The following is a 14,355-nucleotide window of genomic DNA, read 5'->3' on the forward strand; positions in this document are numbered from 1 at the left end:
TAGGGCTGACACCTTCTCTAACAACCTGTGTTCATTCTATATGATGATTGGATTCTAAATGAAGTTGGACCTTCATTTAGAGGAGGTGGAACAGTGTCCTACGAAGACCTTTAAAGCTGTCAAGACGAGAGAGGGCAGGACTGTTCGGTGTTGAAGCCAAGAGCAAGTCAAGCATTTTCTTGGGTGTCCCTTAGAGATTGATGGGTTGTCCAAGGGCACACCTTGGGCTGGATCCAGCCCCACGTTACTGAGACAATTGAGAATCGTTATTGAAATGAGGAGGAAGAAGGAACTCTAAACTGGCGAAATGTGACAGCAACCCAGTGTAGCTTAGACCCAGCAGCTAAGGCGGTCTTGCCCCTTGTTCTCAGTGTTCTCTGCTTCAGTAGGTTGTTTTGGTAGTAATTCTGGGAATTGCATGTTCAGTCAGTCACTTCTGATGCCTCATGATCTAATGGACATAATTTCCTCAGGACGGACTTCTTTTCCCAAACAGAGTAAATATAGCAGACATAACTATATACATTTTCGCCATTCCCTGTGCCATCCAACCTCACCATATTGTTCAATAGGAAAAAAAGGTAGGAGGAACACTGAAACCGTGTCCAGCCTATAGCCTTGATCCCAAAGGTACCTGGAAGGCATTATGGGACATAAGGTCAGGTTGGATCGATGGAAGATGTGTCCTTTGTTCTTACGACCCAGGACCTACAAGTGGACTTTCCAGATGTTCATGCAAACCACCAAGACCCAGTCATCTGGAGGGAGTTGGGCACTGCCCCAGGGATTTTGCAGAACTGACAATGCGGATTGCAGCAGCACTGATTTTTGGAGTTTCTTCTTCTTTGGTGGGGCAGTGAGGTAGATCTAACTTCATGGCTCCTAACAAATGGTATGACTTTGTTTTATTCTTTCCCCACCCCCAGTCTTTTTTCCCTGCTAGATCACACTGCTTCTCTTGCTGGGATTTAATCAGCAGGAAGGTCATTTCCAAAGTCGCAAAGAAGACAAAACTGTCTTTGAGATTGCCACTAGTTGGACTCCAGTTGAAAGAGGTATCAACTCTGAGCAACAACAGATTCTCTGAGACTGGAAAGCCTTCAACTTACAAAAGCAAAAGTAATCCTTTAGGAGCTCTGTGAACCTCTATTAAGTTCAGCAATTGGATTTTGCATACTGTTTAATCCACTACAAAGTCTGAAGAAACAAAGTCTACTGGTGCATATGTGGAGGTAATAATAGGCTCGTTCGGTGACCCTTTTGCTCTCTTTGAGCATCTTTGCTATGTGCAATCCCTGCACTCCCATGGATGTCAGGAACCAGACTCTTGTTAGTGAGTTCATTTTTCTGGGTTTCTCCAACATCACACATGGCCAGGTCTACCTCATCCTGGTGTTCCTCACCATCTATTTAGTCACCATTCTGGGCAACATCACAATCATAACCCTAATTGTGGTGGACTCCCACCTTCACAGTCCCATGTATTTTTTTCTCTGCCACTTATCCTGCTTGGACATTTGCTATTCATCAGTTACAGTCCCCAAGATCCTAGCAAATCTCCTTCTCCAAAGACACACCATTTCTTACAACCATTGTCTTACCCAGATGTTCTTCCTGATGGCTTGCTCTGGCTCAGAATGCTGGTTTCTAGCTATCATGGCATATGACCGCTATGCTGCCATCTGTCAACCTTTGCACTATTCACACCTCATGAGTCCACGCGTTTGCATGCAAGCAGCCATTATCATCTGGATCTGGGGCTTCCTGGATTCAGCCATCCATGCTGCCTTGGCCTCCAAGTTACGTTTCTGTGGAGACAATCAGATCCATCACATCTTTTGTGATCTCCCACCACTGCTGAAAATTGCCTGTGATGACAAATTTGCCAGTGAAATAGCAATCCACATAGCTACCTTTTTTGTGGGACTGGCCCCTTTCCTTTTTGTTGCCATCTCCTACTTCTACATCCTTGCATCCATCCTGCGCATCCACTCCAACTCGGGCAGGCGCAAAGCTTTTTCTACCTGCTCTTCTCACATGCTGGTGGTCATCCTTTTCTTTGGTAATGGATCAATTAATTATTATCAACCAAGCACTGGCTATTCCTTGGAGAGTGACACCTTGATTTCCACAATGTATTGCATTGTCATCCCCATGATGAACCCCCTGATCTACAGTCTCCGTAACCAGGAGGTAAAGAGGGCTCTGCAGAAGGCCATGGAAAGTCACAGGAAAGTATAGAATTCTTCTCAGTCTTAAGGACAAGTTTGAAACCCTTCCTGGCACTCCAAGAGACCAGTTCTTGCTCTTTCGGGTGAAGCTCAGCAGAGAAGGGGCACATGAGAGATGCTGCATATTATGTTTGGTGACACAATCAGTCGTCTCAGGCCGATTGCCTTCCTCGGAGTGTTTTCCATAGAGAAATAGACTATCAATTAAATCCTAATAGAACCATTCACACAAATACCTACTCTGAATATTCTTTGGTTAGTTATTTTGTGGTTAATGCACTGTGTGAACTCAGCATCTTTGGTTTGCCCACTTGAAATCAACACAAGAACAACAGCTGGGCACCAAAAAGGGCTCTGGAGGATATAGGTCAAATTTCTCAAGCCACCCAATTCCACTTTTAATATTGGCAGCATACAATATTAAAAAGCAGTTGAAAATACTATACCACCAAAACAGCAACAGACATCCTGGAGGAGCAATAAAATCATGGCCCACAAAACCCCAAGAAGAGCCCACCATGCTCTCTAACCCAGGGTCTGGGGGAAGAGCCAGGTTTTCAAGGCTCACTTAAACAAGGTCAGGTTAGGGGCCATTCAAATATCTAGGAAATTTCTGTTCCAGAGGGCAGGGGCCATTACATAGAAGGCCCACTTCCTGGGCCCCATCAGATGGCACTGCTTAATCAATGGGACCTGAATCATGCCAATTCTGTCCAATTGTACAGAAGTCATAGGAAACAGATGATTCCTGGTTAACTAGGACCTATGTCACTAGCAGTTCTGTAGGTGATAACCAGCACCTTGAATTGCACCCAGAAGCAAACTAGCAACCATTTCAGCTCATGAAGCGGAGGTGTTACATGGGCATAATGGGGCATGTCTGTAACTGCTCTTGCCACCATATTCTGGACCAGCTGATTATCCATGACCCTGAACCAATGGATGACCTTACCCAGTGACTTCATGTAGACATTCAAGCTCAGTGCCAACCCCCCACCAAAAATGACTAGAACCAACCATGGAAAAATAAGGAAAGCTACCACAACACCATGCCCCCTATTTCTAGTCCCCATAAACAGTTCAGAAGAATACTATGATGCATGGTACCAAAAGCCACTGAGAGATCAAGGAGGGCCAGGATGGTTGCACCACCTTTATCCTGGCTCCACCAGAGATCATCAACAAGCATGATCAGTGCTGTCTCTGTATGGTGCCCCAGCCTGCAACCCAACTGAAAAGGGTCTAGCTAATCTGTTTACTTCAGAGCCCTTTGAAGCCACAGCCCAACCACCTTCCCAAAAATCTCCAGAAGGTCCAGAATACAGTGAAATGGATGCTTAGTGGTCAGTCATGGTACTGCCGTGTTACATCTTTACTCTTAGACTGCACTGGTGACCGGTAGGTTTCTGAGTGCAATTCAAGGTGTTGGTCTCTACTTATAAAGCCCTATATAGCCCAGGGCCTGGCTTTCTTAGACCACATTAGTTTCTGCCAGTCCTTCTGGGACAACTAGGAAGCATCTGCTGAGAGTCCCTTCCTACCAGGAGGTACACTGGGAGGGGGCCTGATTGCAGGCCTTCTGGGTAGCACCTTCTTTCCTCTGAAATTTCTTTCCTCCTGAAGTGCTTATGGTTCCCCACCCCCGCAGCCCTCCAGAAGCAAGTGAAAACATGGTTCCTCCAAGACCCTTTGGAGATGGTTGTATAGCAAAGCCACTTTTACCTTGTGATTTTTTGGGGGGGGTTATATTCTTAGTCATTTTTAATTGTTCTGATTTGTATTCTGTTTTTGAACTCTGTAATCTGCCTAGAGTCTAGCTGAGATAAATCAACAAATGAACAAATGAACAAACATTTAGAGCAAATAATGAGCCGCACAGACAGTCAAGAGGATGGCTCCTTTCCAGTGATGCTTGCTTCAAGATGAAAAGAAAGCCGCTGCGTATGAGTCCCAGGAAGAAGACAGACTAATCTCAAATTCTATAATGTGCCCATGAGAAGCCATTGTTCTTTGCAGGTTGCTGGCAAAACATGCAGAAACTTAGTGCAAGGTATTTAGGGGAGGGCTGCAGGCCACCCTCTTATCTCTCTAACTCGGCCGCTTTTACTCAGTGCCCTCAGCAAGGACGGTGAACAGCCAAGCTGCTGTTTGTCCTCGGTCTTCAGGGGGCCTCTGGCTTTCCCTGGGGTGCTTTTGCTGTGGCCGAGAGTGTTCTGCACACCCCAAAATGGGTTAAGGCTGCGAACATGCCATGTGAAGACAGCCCCAGAAATATAGGACAGAAACTTCCCAATGGAAGGAAATGGCGCTAAGCAGTTTGGCTTCAGAGAACAGGAATGGCTGCGGCAGAGAAGGGGCCATTGGACTTCACCTGGCCTTTCTCCAGATGGATGGATGGATGTTCCATTAAAAAAAAGAAACACTCTCAAATCCCGTTGTAGAACACTGCTTAAAAACGAATGAAATAAATCCCTGTCTAGTTATACCTGAGATCTGGAAAAAATCAGTCTGCTTTACCCTTTTCCCTCGCAGCCCCTGACACAGATAAATATTTCTGGTGCCTGCTGGTAAGTGCCACACAAGAGAATTGAGCCCCAGAAGGTCCCTTCTGCTTCTCCTCCCAGCTCTGCTCCCTGCAGAATATTCTCAGGGCCTGCACCCCAAGGCACACTTTCCCCCATGAGCACCGCCTGCCATGGATAGTGCAGGCAAACCGGGAGATTTCCCTTGTTGTGAGAACGAGTTCCCCAAGATCGCCCTTCCTGCCCTGCTTGCAGACTGCTGGCTGAGCCACCTCCATTCTCATTGCATCTGAATCCATCTGTGGGAGAACGTGGGGAGGAGGCGATTCAGCTTCAGCCACAGCTGTCTTCTGCAGGTGGGATAACCAGCAAAGGTGAGCTGCTTTGTGGACCATCCAGCATCCTCTTTTTGGGAGACATTGCAAGGAGAGAGGCATTTGGAGGAGGAAGGCATTGAGGGGGAGGGGGAAGTGGAGAGGGATCAGGAATGCAAGATTCAACCCAGGAATCCCCATTTAGGGGATCTCAGAAATGGCAAAGAGCTTCTCCTCTCTGAGGGGACAAGAATTTTAACAATGAATGACCCAGACCTTTCTATCCCTCCTAAGACTATGTACTGTTCCAAATACGGTTTTGAATGGGCAAAGTTTTGACCAAATGCCCCTTCAGAGCAGCTCCCTGAATCAAAGCTGGGTACTGGAGACCTATAGGGATACATTTTTCTACTTCTTTTGTACCTGACAGGCAAGGGAGCTGGTGGGATTCAAGTCAGGTCAATCCAAGCACTTCTTCACACAGTATAACCAAGTTAGGTTTCATATACTGAGGGCCATTATTTCCAATGTTAAACAAGAAGTGCATAGGTTCATTGACTCAAAGCTTGAATATATTTGTCTCTTTAATACATTACTAAGTCCCAGCACAACTAATTTGAGGTACACATCGCTGATCAACATGACTTTCCCAACGAATGTAAGCATTAGTTTATTCAAGTTAGTGATCTAGTCACCAAGACCTGCCTTATAGCTCCTTGATTCCAGAATGATTTCCCAAAGTGGAGAAGACAGCAGGAGAAGTAGTGTAGGAGTTTCCCTCACAAATTGCCCCAGGAGTTCATTTATAGTGGTGACCAGTACACCCTTCCATTAAAGCACAGATGGTTTATTACGATACCAGAGGTAGCAAAGGCAAACTCTGAAAAGATGCAACTCCCTTATCTAGAATTATGCCAGTTAGAAAATACACACAACCAACCACTATGCATCTCCCCTTTCATGGGAGACTGCCAAGATGTGCTGCACTTTGACTTGTGCCTCATTTCTTTGTTCTGTAAGATACGCCAATGTTGGGTGGATTTCAGGGTGAAGCAGAGATTTGTGGAGCAACTCAAATTCATTCCCAATATGAATGGGAAAGATGTAAGAGTGTGGAACTTTGAGTCACCCACTAACTGGACCCTACTTGGTCAAAGTCACCTCCATGAATGCTAGTGATGGGACAAGAGCATTGACAGTCAAGGAAGGGGTGGGTTGAGTCTGATTATCATTTATCCATATCAACCTGTCACAGGGATATCTTGCAAAGCTAGACAGAACACAAACAGGGTGAGAAAATGAAAGAATGATAATGCTCCTTCTCCCCACCCCCAATTAATAATCTTGTCCAGGTCAATGCAGGTTCTCCATGGATTCTCTTCTCCCTTTGGCAGCACAGAACCTCAGCTCCCAACAGTTCAAGGCTCTCAGCCCTTTCCAACTCTTCTTCCAAAGGATTCGTCTGTGAAGAAGCTGAGAGGGCTTTTTTCAGCTTACTTTGTAAAGCGAAACCTCCTTAAACTGCTGGGCTAGACTGAGGTTAGGTGAGACGGCTTGTTCCAAGTCACAATCTGACCTCCTTGCAAGCGACTCTTATTCCCCAGATTCTGTTCTTCCCCAATCAGAACTTTTTTGAAGTTTCATGAAGCACCTTCTGAACACAATCCACTGTGTCGGACCACTGCCCACATGGCTGCAGATGGCAGTCAAAGTGGCTTGTATTTCTCAGCCATGACATTTATACATGCTTCCTGGTGACAGAAAAGCCTTCCTTGCCCAAGGATTGGGTTACACAGCGTGTATACAGCAAGGGTGAAGGAGGTAGTTTTAAGCCAGGATCAGAACAGGTGTCCTCCTCCTGATCCACCTGGCTTATTTGTTTTTATTTATTTATTTATTATTAACTTTATACACCACCCTTCTCACTATAAAAGTGACTCTGGGCAGCTTACAAATAATAAAATAGGAAAAGTACAAAAACTAGAAGATAAAAGAGGGAAATTAAAAGGCAGAGAGAGCATCTTAAGCCGCCCGCCACCCACAAGGCTGCCCATCGCTCTTGGGTCCCCGAGCCCGGTCTTGACACTCTTCCTCAAGGCCAGAAGAGTGGGGGCCAACCTCCCCTTACAGGAGCATCCACAAACTGTTAGGTAGCTGTGAATATTTTTCGCACACCCCAGGAAACTATACAAAGTCTACAGCAAGTGAGGAATACGAAGTTGCCTAAATGTCTCAAAATTCTCTCCAGGCTCAACAAATCACAATATTGCCAAGGCACAAAATACAATCTCAAAAGAAAAAATTCCAAAAGAAAAAGAAATCCAATTCCCAGCCTAGGCAATGTTCCTCTGTCCAATGTGCCCTCTGCTGGTGACTGCCCGCGTTCTCCACCAATCCATGAAACTGCTTTCTTCGTTCTTACAACCCAAGACTCTCATGTAGGCTTCTTGGATGTTCCTGCCACCCATGAGGAGCAACTGGAGGGGGGTGGGCACATTCTCTGCAGAGCAGAGAATGGGGACTGCAACGACAAAGATTTCCATGGTTTCTTCTTCTTTGATGTGGCTGTGAGGTAGATCTAACATCATGCTTCCTTGTTGTTGCTGTTCAGTCGTTAAGTCGTGTCCAACCCTTTGTGACCCTGTGGACCACAGCACACTGGGCCTTCCTGTCCTCCACTGTCTCCCGGGGTTTGCTCAGATTCACGTTCATTGCATCGGTGATGCTATCTAGCCATCTCCTCCTCTGCCGTCCCCTTCTCCTTCACCTTCAGTCTTTCCCAGCATCAGGGTCTTTTCCAGTGAGTCCTCTTCACATCAGGTAGCCAAAGTATTTGAGCTTCAGCTTCGGGATCTGTCCTTCCAATGAGCAGTTGATTTCTGGGTTGATTTCCTGTAGGGTTGACTAATTTGACCTCCTTGCAGTCCAAGGGATGCTTAAGATTCTTCTCCAGCACCACAGTTCAAAAGCATCAATTCTTCAGCACTCAGCCTTCCTTATGGTCCAAATCTCACATGCTTCCTAACATATGATAATTATGTTGTTTTATTCTTCTTCCCACCCCCATTTTTTCCCTGCTAGGTCATACTGCTTCTACTTCTGGGGTTTATCAAGAGGAGGATCATTTCCAAAGTTGCAAAAAAGACAGAACTGTCTTTGATTTTGGCATTAGTTGGAAGCCGGTTGAAAGGGGTGCCCACTCTGAAACATCACAACAGATTCTCTGAAAGTGGAAAGCCTTCAATTTATAGAAGCAAAAGTAATAAAGGTGGAGCTCCTGGAATACCAAGTCCAATAGTTACAATCCCTTTCACTGCAAAATCTGAAGATTCAAGGTCTAATATTGTGCAAGAGGTACTTATGTAGAAATCAGAAAAATCTCACCTGGTAGTTCTTCTGTTCTCCTTAAGCATCTTTGTGACACATAATCCCTGCATTCCCATGGATATTGGCAACCAGACTCTAGTTACTCAGTTTGTTTTTCTGGGTTTCTCCACCATCACACATGGCCGGATCTACCTCATCCTGCTGTTCCTCGCCATCTATTTGGTCACCATTCTGGGTAACTTCATGATCATCACCCTCATCCTGGTGGATTCCCACCTTCACAGTCCCATGTATTTTTTCCTCAGCCACTTATCCTGCTTGGATGTCTGCTACTCAACAGTCACAGTCCCCAAGATCCTTTCAAATCTCCTTCTCCAAAGGCACACCATTTCCTACAACCATTGTTTTGCCCAGATGTTCTTCCTGGTGGCCTTCTCTGGCTCAGAATGCTGGTTGCTGGCCATCATGGCGTATGACCGCTATGCTGCCATCTGTCAACCGTTGCGCTATTCTCACATCATGAGTCCACATGTTTGCATGCAAGCGGCTATTTTCATCTGGATCTGGGGCTTCCTGGATTCAGCAGTGCATACAGCCTTGGCCTCCAAGTTACATTTCTGTGGAAATAATCAGATCCATCACATCTTTTGTGACCTCCCACCACTGCTGAAAATTGCCTGTGGTGACATATATGCCAACCAGATAACAATTCATATAGCCACTGTATTTGTGGGATTGGGTCCCTTCCTTTTTGTTGTCATCTCATACTTCTACATCCTTGCATCCATCCTGCGCATCTGCTCCAACTCCGGGAGGCACAAAGCTTTTTCCACTTGCATTTCTCATGTGGTGGTGGTCACCCTTTATTTTGGAAATGGATCAGTTAACTACAACCAGCCCAGTGCTGGCTACTCCCTGGAGACGGACACCCTGATCTCCACAATGTATTGCATCATCACCCCCATGCTGAACCCCCTGATCTACAGCCTCCGCAACAAGGAGGTGAAGGAGGCTCTGCGGAAGATCCTGGAAAGCCACAGGAGAATATAGAATCCTTCTTAGAAGTTGTACAGGCAAGTCTGAAGCCCTTCCTGGTGTGCCAAGAGACCAGTTCTTTCTTGCTTTTCCCGAGAATGCTCAGGACAGAAAAGGCACATGAGAGACACTGGGGGTTTGCTTGGTTCTCACAACCTACAGCTTTCAGACTGCCTGCCTTCCTGAAGGTTTTCTCCAGAAAGCAATTTTCCATCCTCTGAAACATGCTTATTCAGTTAAAGCCTAACAGAAACACGACGTTACTAGCGTTCACCTGGCCCAGGTTTTTCTGCAGTTAGCATGCTTTGTGAACTCCTGGGAGTGTGAATCCAATGGGACTGATTCTTCAGCACCTCAGGACCTTCTGGCCACAAGGAGGCCTCAGGGGCAGTGTCACCTGGAATGCAGAAACACAGTTCAAAATCTGATGGGGGCAGGAAAAACCCCATGGATTCCAGATTTTTCTCTTATCTGGAAACAAAGAAAGAAGCAGCTGGACCTAAGAGAGGCCCTGTTAGAGCAGACAAGTGGTTTCACTTTTCATGAGCTTCGCTGCTTGCTTGTTCCTTCAGTGAGCCGTTTCCCACCGCTCTACTGATTGACAGAGTAAACATACCTAACAAGCATTTCCCCCATAGATCTGTGTTTCCTTTCTGAAGCATTATAAGGGAGCACATCATAACCCCAGAGGAAGTGCACACAATACATGTAACAGGCGATGCAGAATGCTTCCTCCACCAGCTGAACTCAGCCCCTTTTGGTCTGCTTATGATCTCAACTGAAATCAGCACAAAAGTGCCAGCTGACCATGCCAGAGATTGCTGGAAAGCATCTGGACCAAGAGATCAGAAAAAACACACACCAGGCATTTCTATAAAAATAAATGTGTTTAAAGAAAGCATAAAAACATAAACAGTTTCATATCCAGATATCCTGGATAGGCACAAAAGCTTTACAAGCTCAGACACACACATGCACTCTGAGTAGGACCGGGAGGAAGGCTGTGTAAAAGGAGACTAAACAAGTCCAGGCAAGTTCCTTTCATGGGCAAATCAGCAGCTTTTCCTTATATGGTCATTCTTTTCACACCCCAACCTGTGGATACTTAAGGTTCACCTTCTCACCCTGCCAGAGTGATTTGTTACCATAGTAACCTTAACAGCTTGGTCCTTGCAAAACAAACAAATACCAACAGACCAAGCTCCACCCAGTTGTCCCCCCAGGGCCAGCCCTTCCTGGGTCACAAACGGCTTTGAGGTAAAGGTGTGATGGCCGCGTAGCTTCAAGGCCATCAAGCACTGAGGACTGGTTTCAAGAAACAGGCTCAAACCACCACTGGCAAAAGAGGTGGACTTCTCCCTCTCATTGGCAGTGGGAAAGCAGCTGGTTCACAGAGCCTAACCCTTGCTGACTCAGAGGACTTTTGTCTCACCAAACTCTGTCTCAGAGACTTCTGCCAAGCACCGCCTGGAAACTGTTGGCAGAATGCTGGGAAAGCCTTTAGCCCAGGAGAGATCAGAAAAGTCACACAACAGACATTTCTATAAAAATAATTTATTTACAGAAAGCAAAACAAAAACAAAACATATTTAAAGGACTTAGCTCTCATTGAGAGCAAGCCTGGCTTGCTACATATCGGCAGAGAGAAAAAAGAGGAAGTAAGAAACAAGTCTGGGCAGGATCCTCCCCCCAGGCAATTTGCATGAAGCACGTGCGAGGAGACAATCAAATACAACCTCTTCACCCGGCCAAAATGATTAGGTACAATAGCAGTCTTAATCGTTAGTAGGAAAACCTCAACACTCCCCTTTTTACACTATAGATTAAGATGCAAACCAATCTTCTCTGACAACTCTTTGTGTCTTGGTACAGGAAGAGGTTTGGTTAAAATATCAGCAATCATGTCTTTTGATTCACAATATTTTAACATTATTTCTCCTTTGCTTATCATATCTTTGATATATTGATATCTAATATCGATATGTTTTGTTCTATTTCTGCAGGCTTCAGATTTTGCCATAGCAATGCAAGCTTGATTATCCTCATAAACAGTTATAGGCTGGTTCACTTCCATGCCTATGTCTTTTAACAAATGTTTAAACCATGTAACCTCATTACAGGTTTGTGTTAGAGAATAAAACTCTGCTTCTGCAGTGGAAAGAGCAACAAGTGTTTGTTTTCTAGAATGCCAGCCTAAGCTAGATCCAGCAAATTGAATTAAAATCCCAGAAGTGGATTTTCTGTCACTGACATCTGCTCCCCAGTCAGAATCGGCAAAAGCCTGCAATTTCTCAGTTCCAGAGGCATTTAGCTTCAGGCAATAATTCTTTGTTCCTTGTGTCAGTGGGAAAAACTCCCAAAAGAATTCCAATCCACAAGGTTCGATGATACAGAGAAAAGAGTTTATTTACGCGTTTGCAAAGGCGGGTCCCTCCGTGCAAGAAGGAACCAAGAACAAAGCTAGCTCAAAACTTTTATACCCTAACTGTCCTCCCCCTCCTTCGAGGGCTCAGCTCACAATCTTCCTGTTTCCCAAGCATTCTTGAGTTAGTTACTAGGTTTATGTGTTTATGTGTCCGGGATGATTCTGCCATCCTTATCTCTTCCTCCTTTCAAAGGCTAATCCCACTCAAACACCTCTTTGTAGACGCCAGCTACTCTACACAATCAGCTATAAATTCCTAACCTAAACGGCTCTATCTGACACGCATATCCTCAGCCCCACGGGTTCAGGGTCCGGTCACCCACCTGTGGCTAACTCCCTTTTTTTTTCTCTCATGAGTTTGAGTCACGTACAAGGGTTTTTATTATCCCTCTCACACTTGCAAATACCTCATTAACCTCTTCAATGCTGCTTTTCCAGTAGATGTAGGCTTCTCTACCTGTCTACTTAAAATGGCCACAGAATTTGAGATATCTGGGCGAGAATGATTTGCAATGTACAGTAAACTTCCAATTGCAGATCTATAGTTCTCTGCCTCAGTTAATTGAGTTCCTCCTATATCTTTCTGAAAATCTATTATCATCGGAGTAGAGACTGGTTTACAGTCTTGCATATTAAAATCCTCTAGAAGCTTTTGAATTTTACTACGTTGGTTTAACAGAAAGCTACCATCCTTGTCTCTGTGTATTTCCAAACCTAGGTAATTGGTCACAACTCCAAGGCTTTTTAATATGAAATGGCTTTTCATGCAGGCTTCAAAATCAAGCCTTTGTTTTTCTGTTGATGTGAACAGCAGCAAATCATCAACATAAATGCACAGATACATACAGCCTTGTTTGTCCTTCTTCATATATACACAGGCATCTGCTTTTCCTTTTTCAAAACCAAAACTCTGCAGTTTTTCATCTAATTTTTGGTTCCAGGATCTAGCAGCTTGTTTTAACCCATAGATTGACTTCTGCAGTTCACAGACTAGATTCTCCCCTTTTTCATAGCCAGGGGGTTGCTGCATGTATAATTTGTGATCTAAATCACCATAGAGAAATGCAGTTTGAATGTCATAGTGGTTAACTGACATTCCCTTGAGTGCAGCAACTTTTAACAGTAATCTAATTGATTCACCTTTAGTAACTGGTGCAAAAGTCTTGTCAAAGTCTAAATCTTTCCTTTGAGTGAACCCTTTTGCAACCAACCTTGCTTTCCATTTTTGGATTTTGCCATCAGCATCCCTTTTCAGTTTGAAAACCCACCTACAACCCAGACAGCATTCATTGGGAGGTAGATTTACCAGTTTCCATGTTTTATTTTCTTTCAAGGATGCTAATTCCTGTTGCATGGCAGAATGCCAATTTTGTGCAATCTCAGGTGGTAAAGCATTCACTTGTTCTAAAGACTCAGGTTCTGTGAATATGTGAAAAGCCTTTACTGTTTCAGCCTGAAAACGTGATGGAGGAACGCCTTTATTACTCCTCTGAGATCTGCGAGGTAATACAGGGCTTAAATTTTGACTCCTATCACTTTCCTGAGAAGCATCTGTCTCATCAGACAGATCTTCAGTTTGCTTTTCTGGTTTAACGTCCTCATCAGGCAAAAGATCACCATCAGCAAGTCCTTGCTGTTCTCTTGTGGTGGTCAGATCAACTGGAGAGCTAGAATTTAATCTCCCCCAGTTTTGTTCAGCAAAAGAAGCGCTTTTGCTAATTATTAATTTCTCTCCCATTATGAACCTGTAGCTCCTCTGGCTTTGTTCATAGCCAACAAAGATGGCTTTCTTTGTTGTGGGGCCTCCTTTCCTTCTCTGCTGTTTTGGAATGTGAACCCATGCAGTGCTACCAAACACTCTAAGATGGTTTACCTTTGGTTTCACACCATAAAACAAATGGAATGGAGTGTCCTGAATCACAGAGTTATACAACCTGTTCTGTACATAACAAGCAGTCAATAAAGCTTCTCCCCAGTACTTAAAAGATAATTGTGAATCTTTAATCATGCATTCCATCGCATTTTGCAAGGTTCTGCCCTTTCTTTCAGCAACACCATTTTGCTGAGGGGTGTAAGGGTTAGAAAGAATTTGTTCTATCCCCTTTTCCACTAGGAACCTTCTGAATTTGTGAGAAAGGTATTCTCCTCCTCTATCACATTGGAGTGCAGATACAGGCCTAGGGAATTTTCCATTTGCCCATGTCACAAAACTTTTAAATTTCTCACATGCCTCATCTTTATGTTTTAAGATGTAGATAAATGTGTATCTTGAGAAATCATCAATGATGGTCATTGCATACCTTGCTTGTCCAAGACTTGGAGCAAAAGGACCAATAATGTCAGAGTGTACAATTTCCAAAGGTCTAGTTGTAACTCTGTCACTGTGCTTACTCACAGGAGCTTTTAGTGTTTTGCATTCTTTGCAAACTACACAGTCTAAGTATTTATCACAGGGTTTTATCTTTAGGTCAGCACACAGCTGTGGCATTTGTGCTATATAC

At 44.5% G+C, this 14,355-nt stretch overlaps 2 protein-coding genes across 2 annotated transcripts; both read left to right on the plus strand.

Moving 5' to 3' along the window:
• The first annotated feature begins 1,305 nt into the window (after window positions 1-1,305).
• On the plus strand, window positions 1,306-2,241 carry LOC134501165 (olfactory receptor 5V1-like). The gene has a single exon (XM_063308772.1). It carries the CDS (start codon window positions 1,306-1,308, stop codon window positions 2,239-2,241), a length of 936 nt encoding a protein of 311 aa, XP_063164842.1.
• Window positions 2,242-8,508: 6,267 nt separating this feature from the next.
• On the plus strand, window positions 8,509-9,444 carry LOC134501166 (olfactory receptor 5V1-like). Its single transcript, XM_063308773.1, has one exon. It carries the CDS (start codon window positions 8,509-8,511, stop codon window positions 9,442-9,444), a length of 936 nt encoding a protein of 311 aa, XP_063164843.1.
• The last annotated feature ends 4,911 nt before the right edge of the window (window positions 9,445-14,355 follow it).

Source organism: Candoia aspera, chromosome 7 (assembly GCF_035149785.1).
Source record: "Candoia aspera isolate rCanAsp1 chromosome 7, rCanAsp1.hap2, whole genome shotgun sequence".
NCBI lineage: Eukaryota > Metazoa > Chordata > Lepidosauria > Squamata > Boidae > Candoia > Candoia aspera.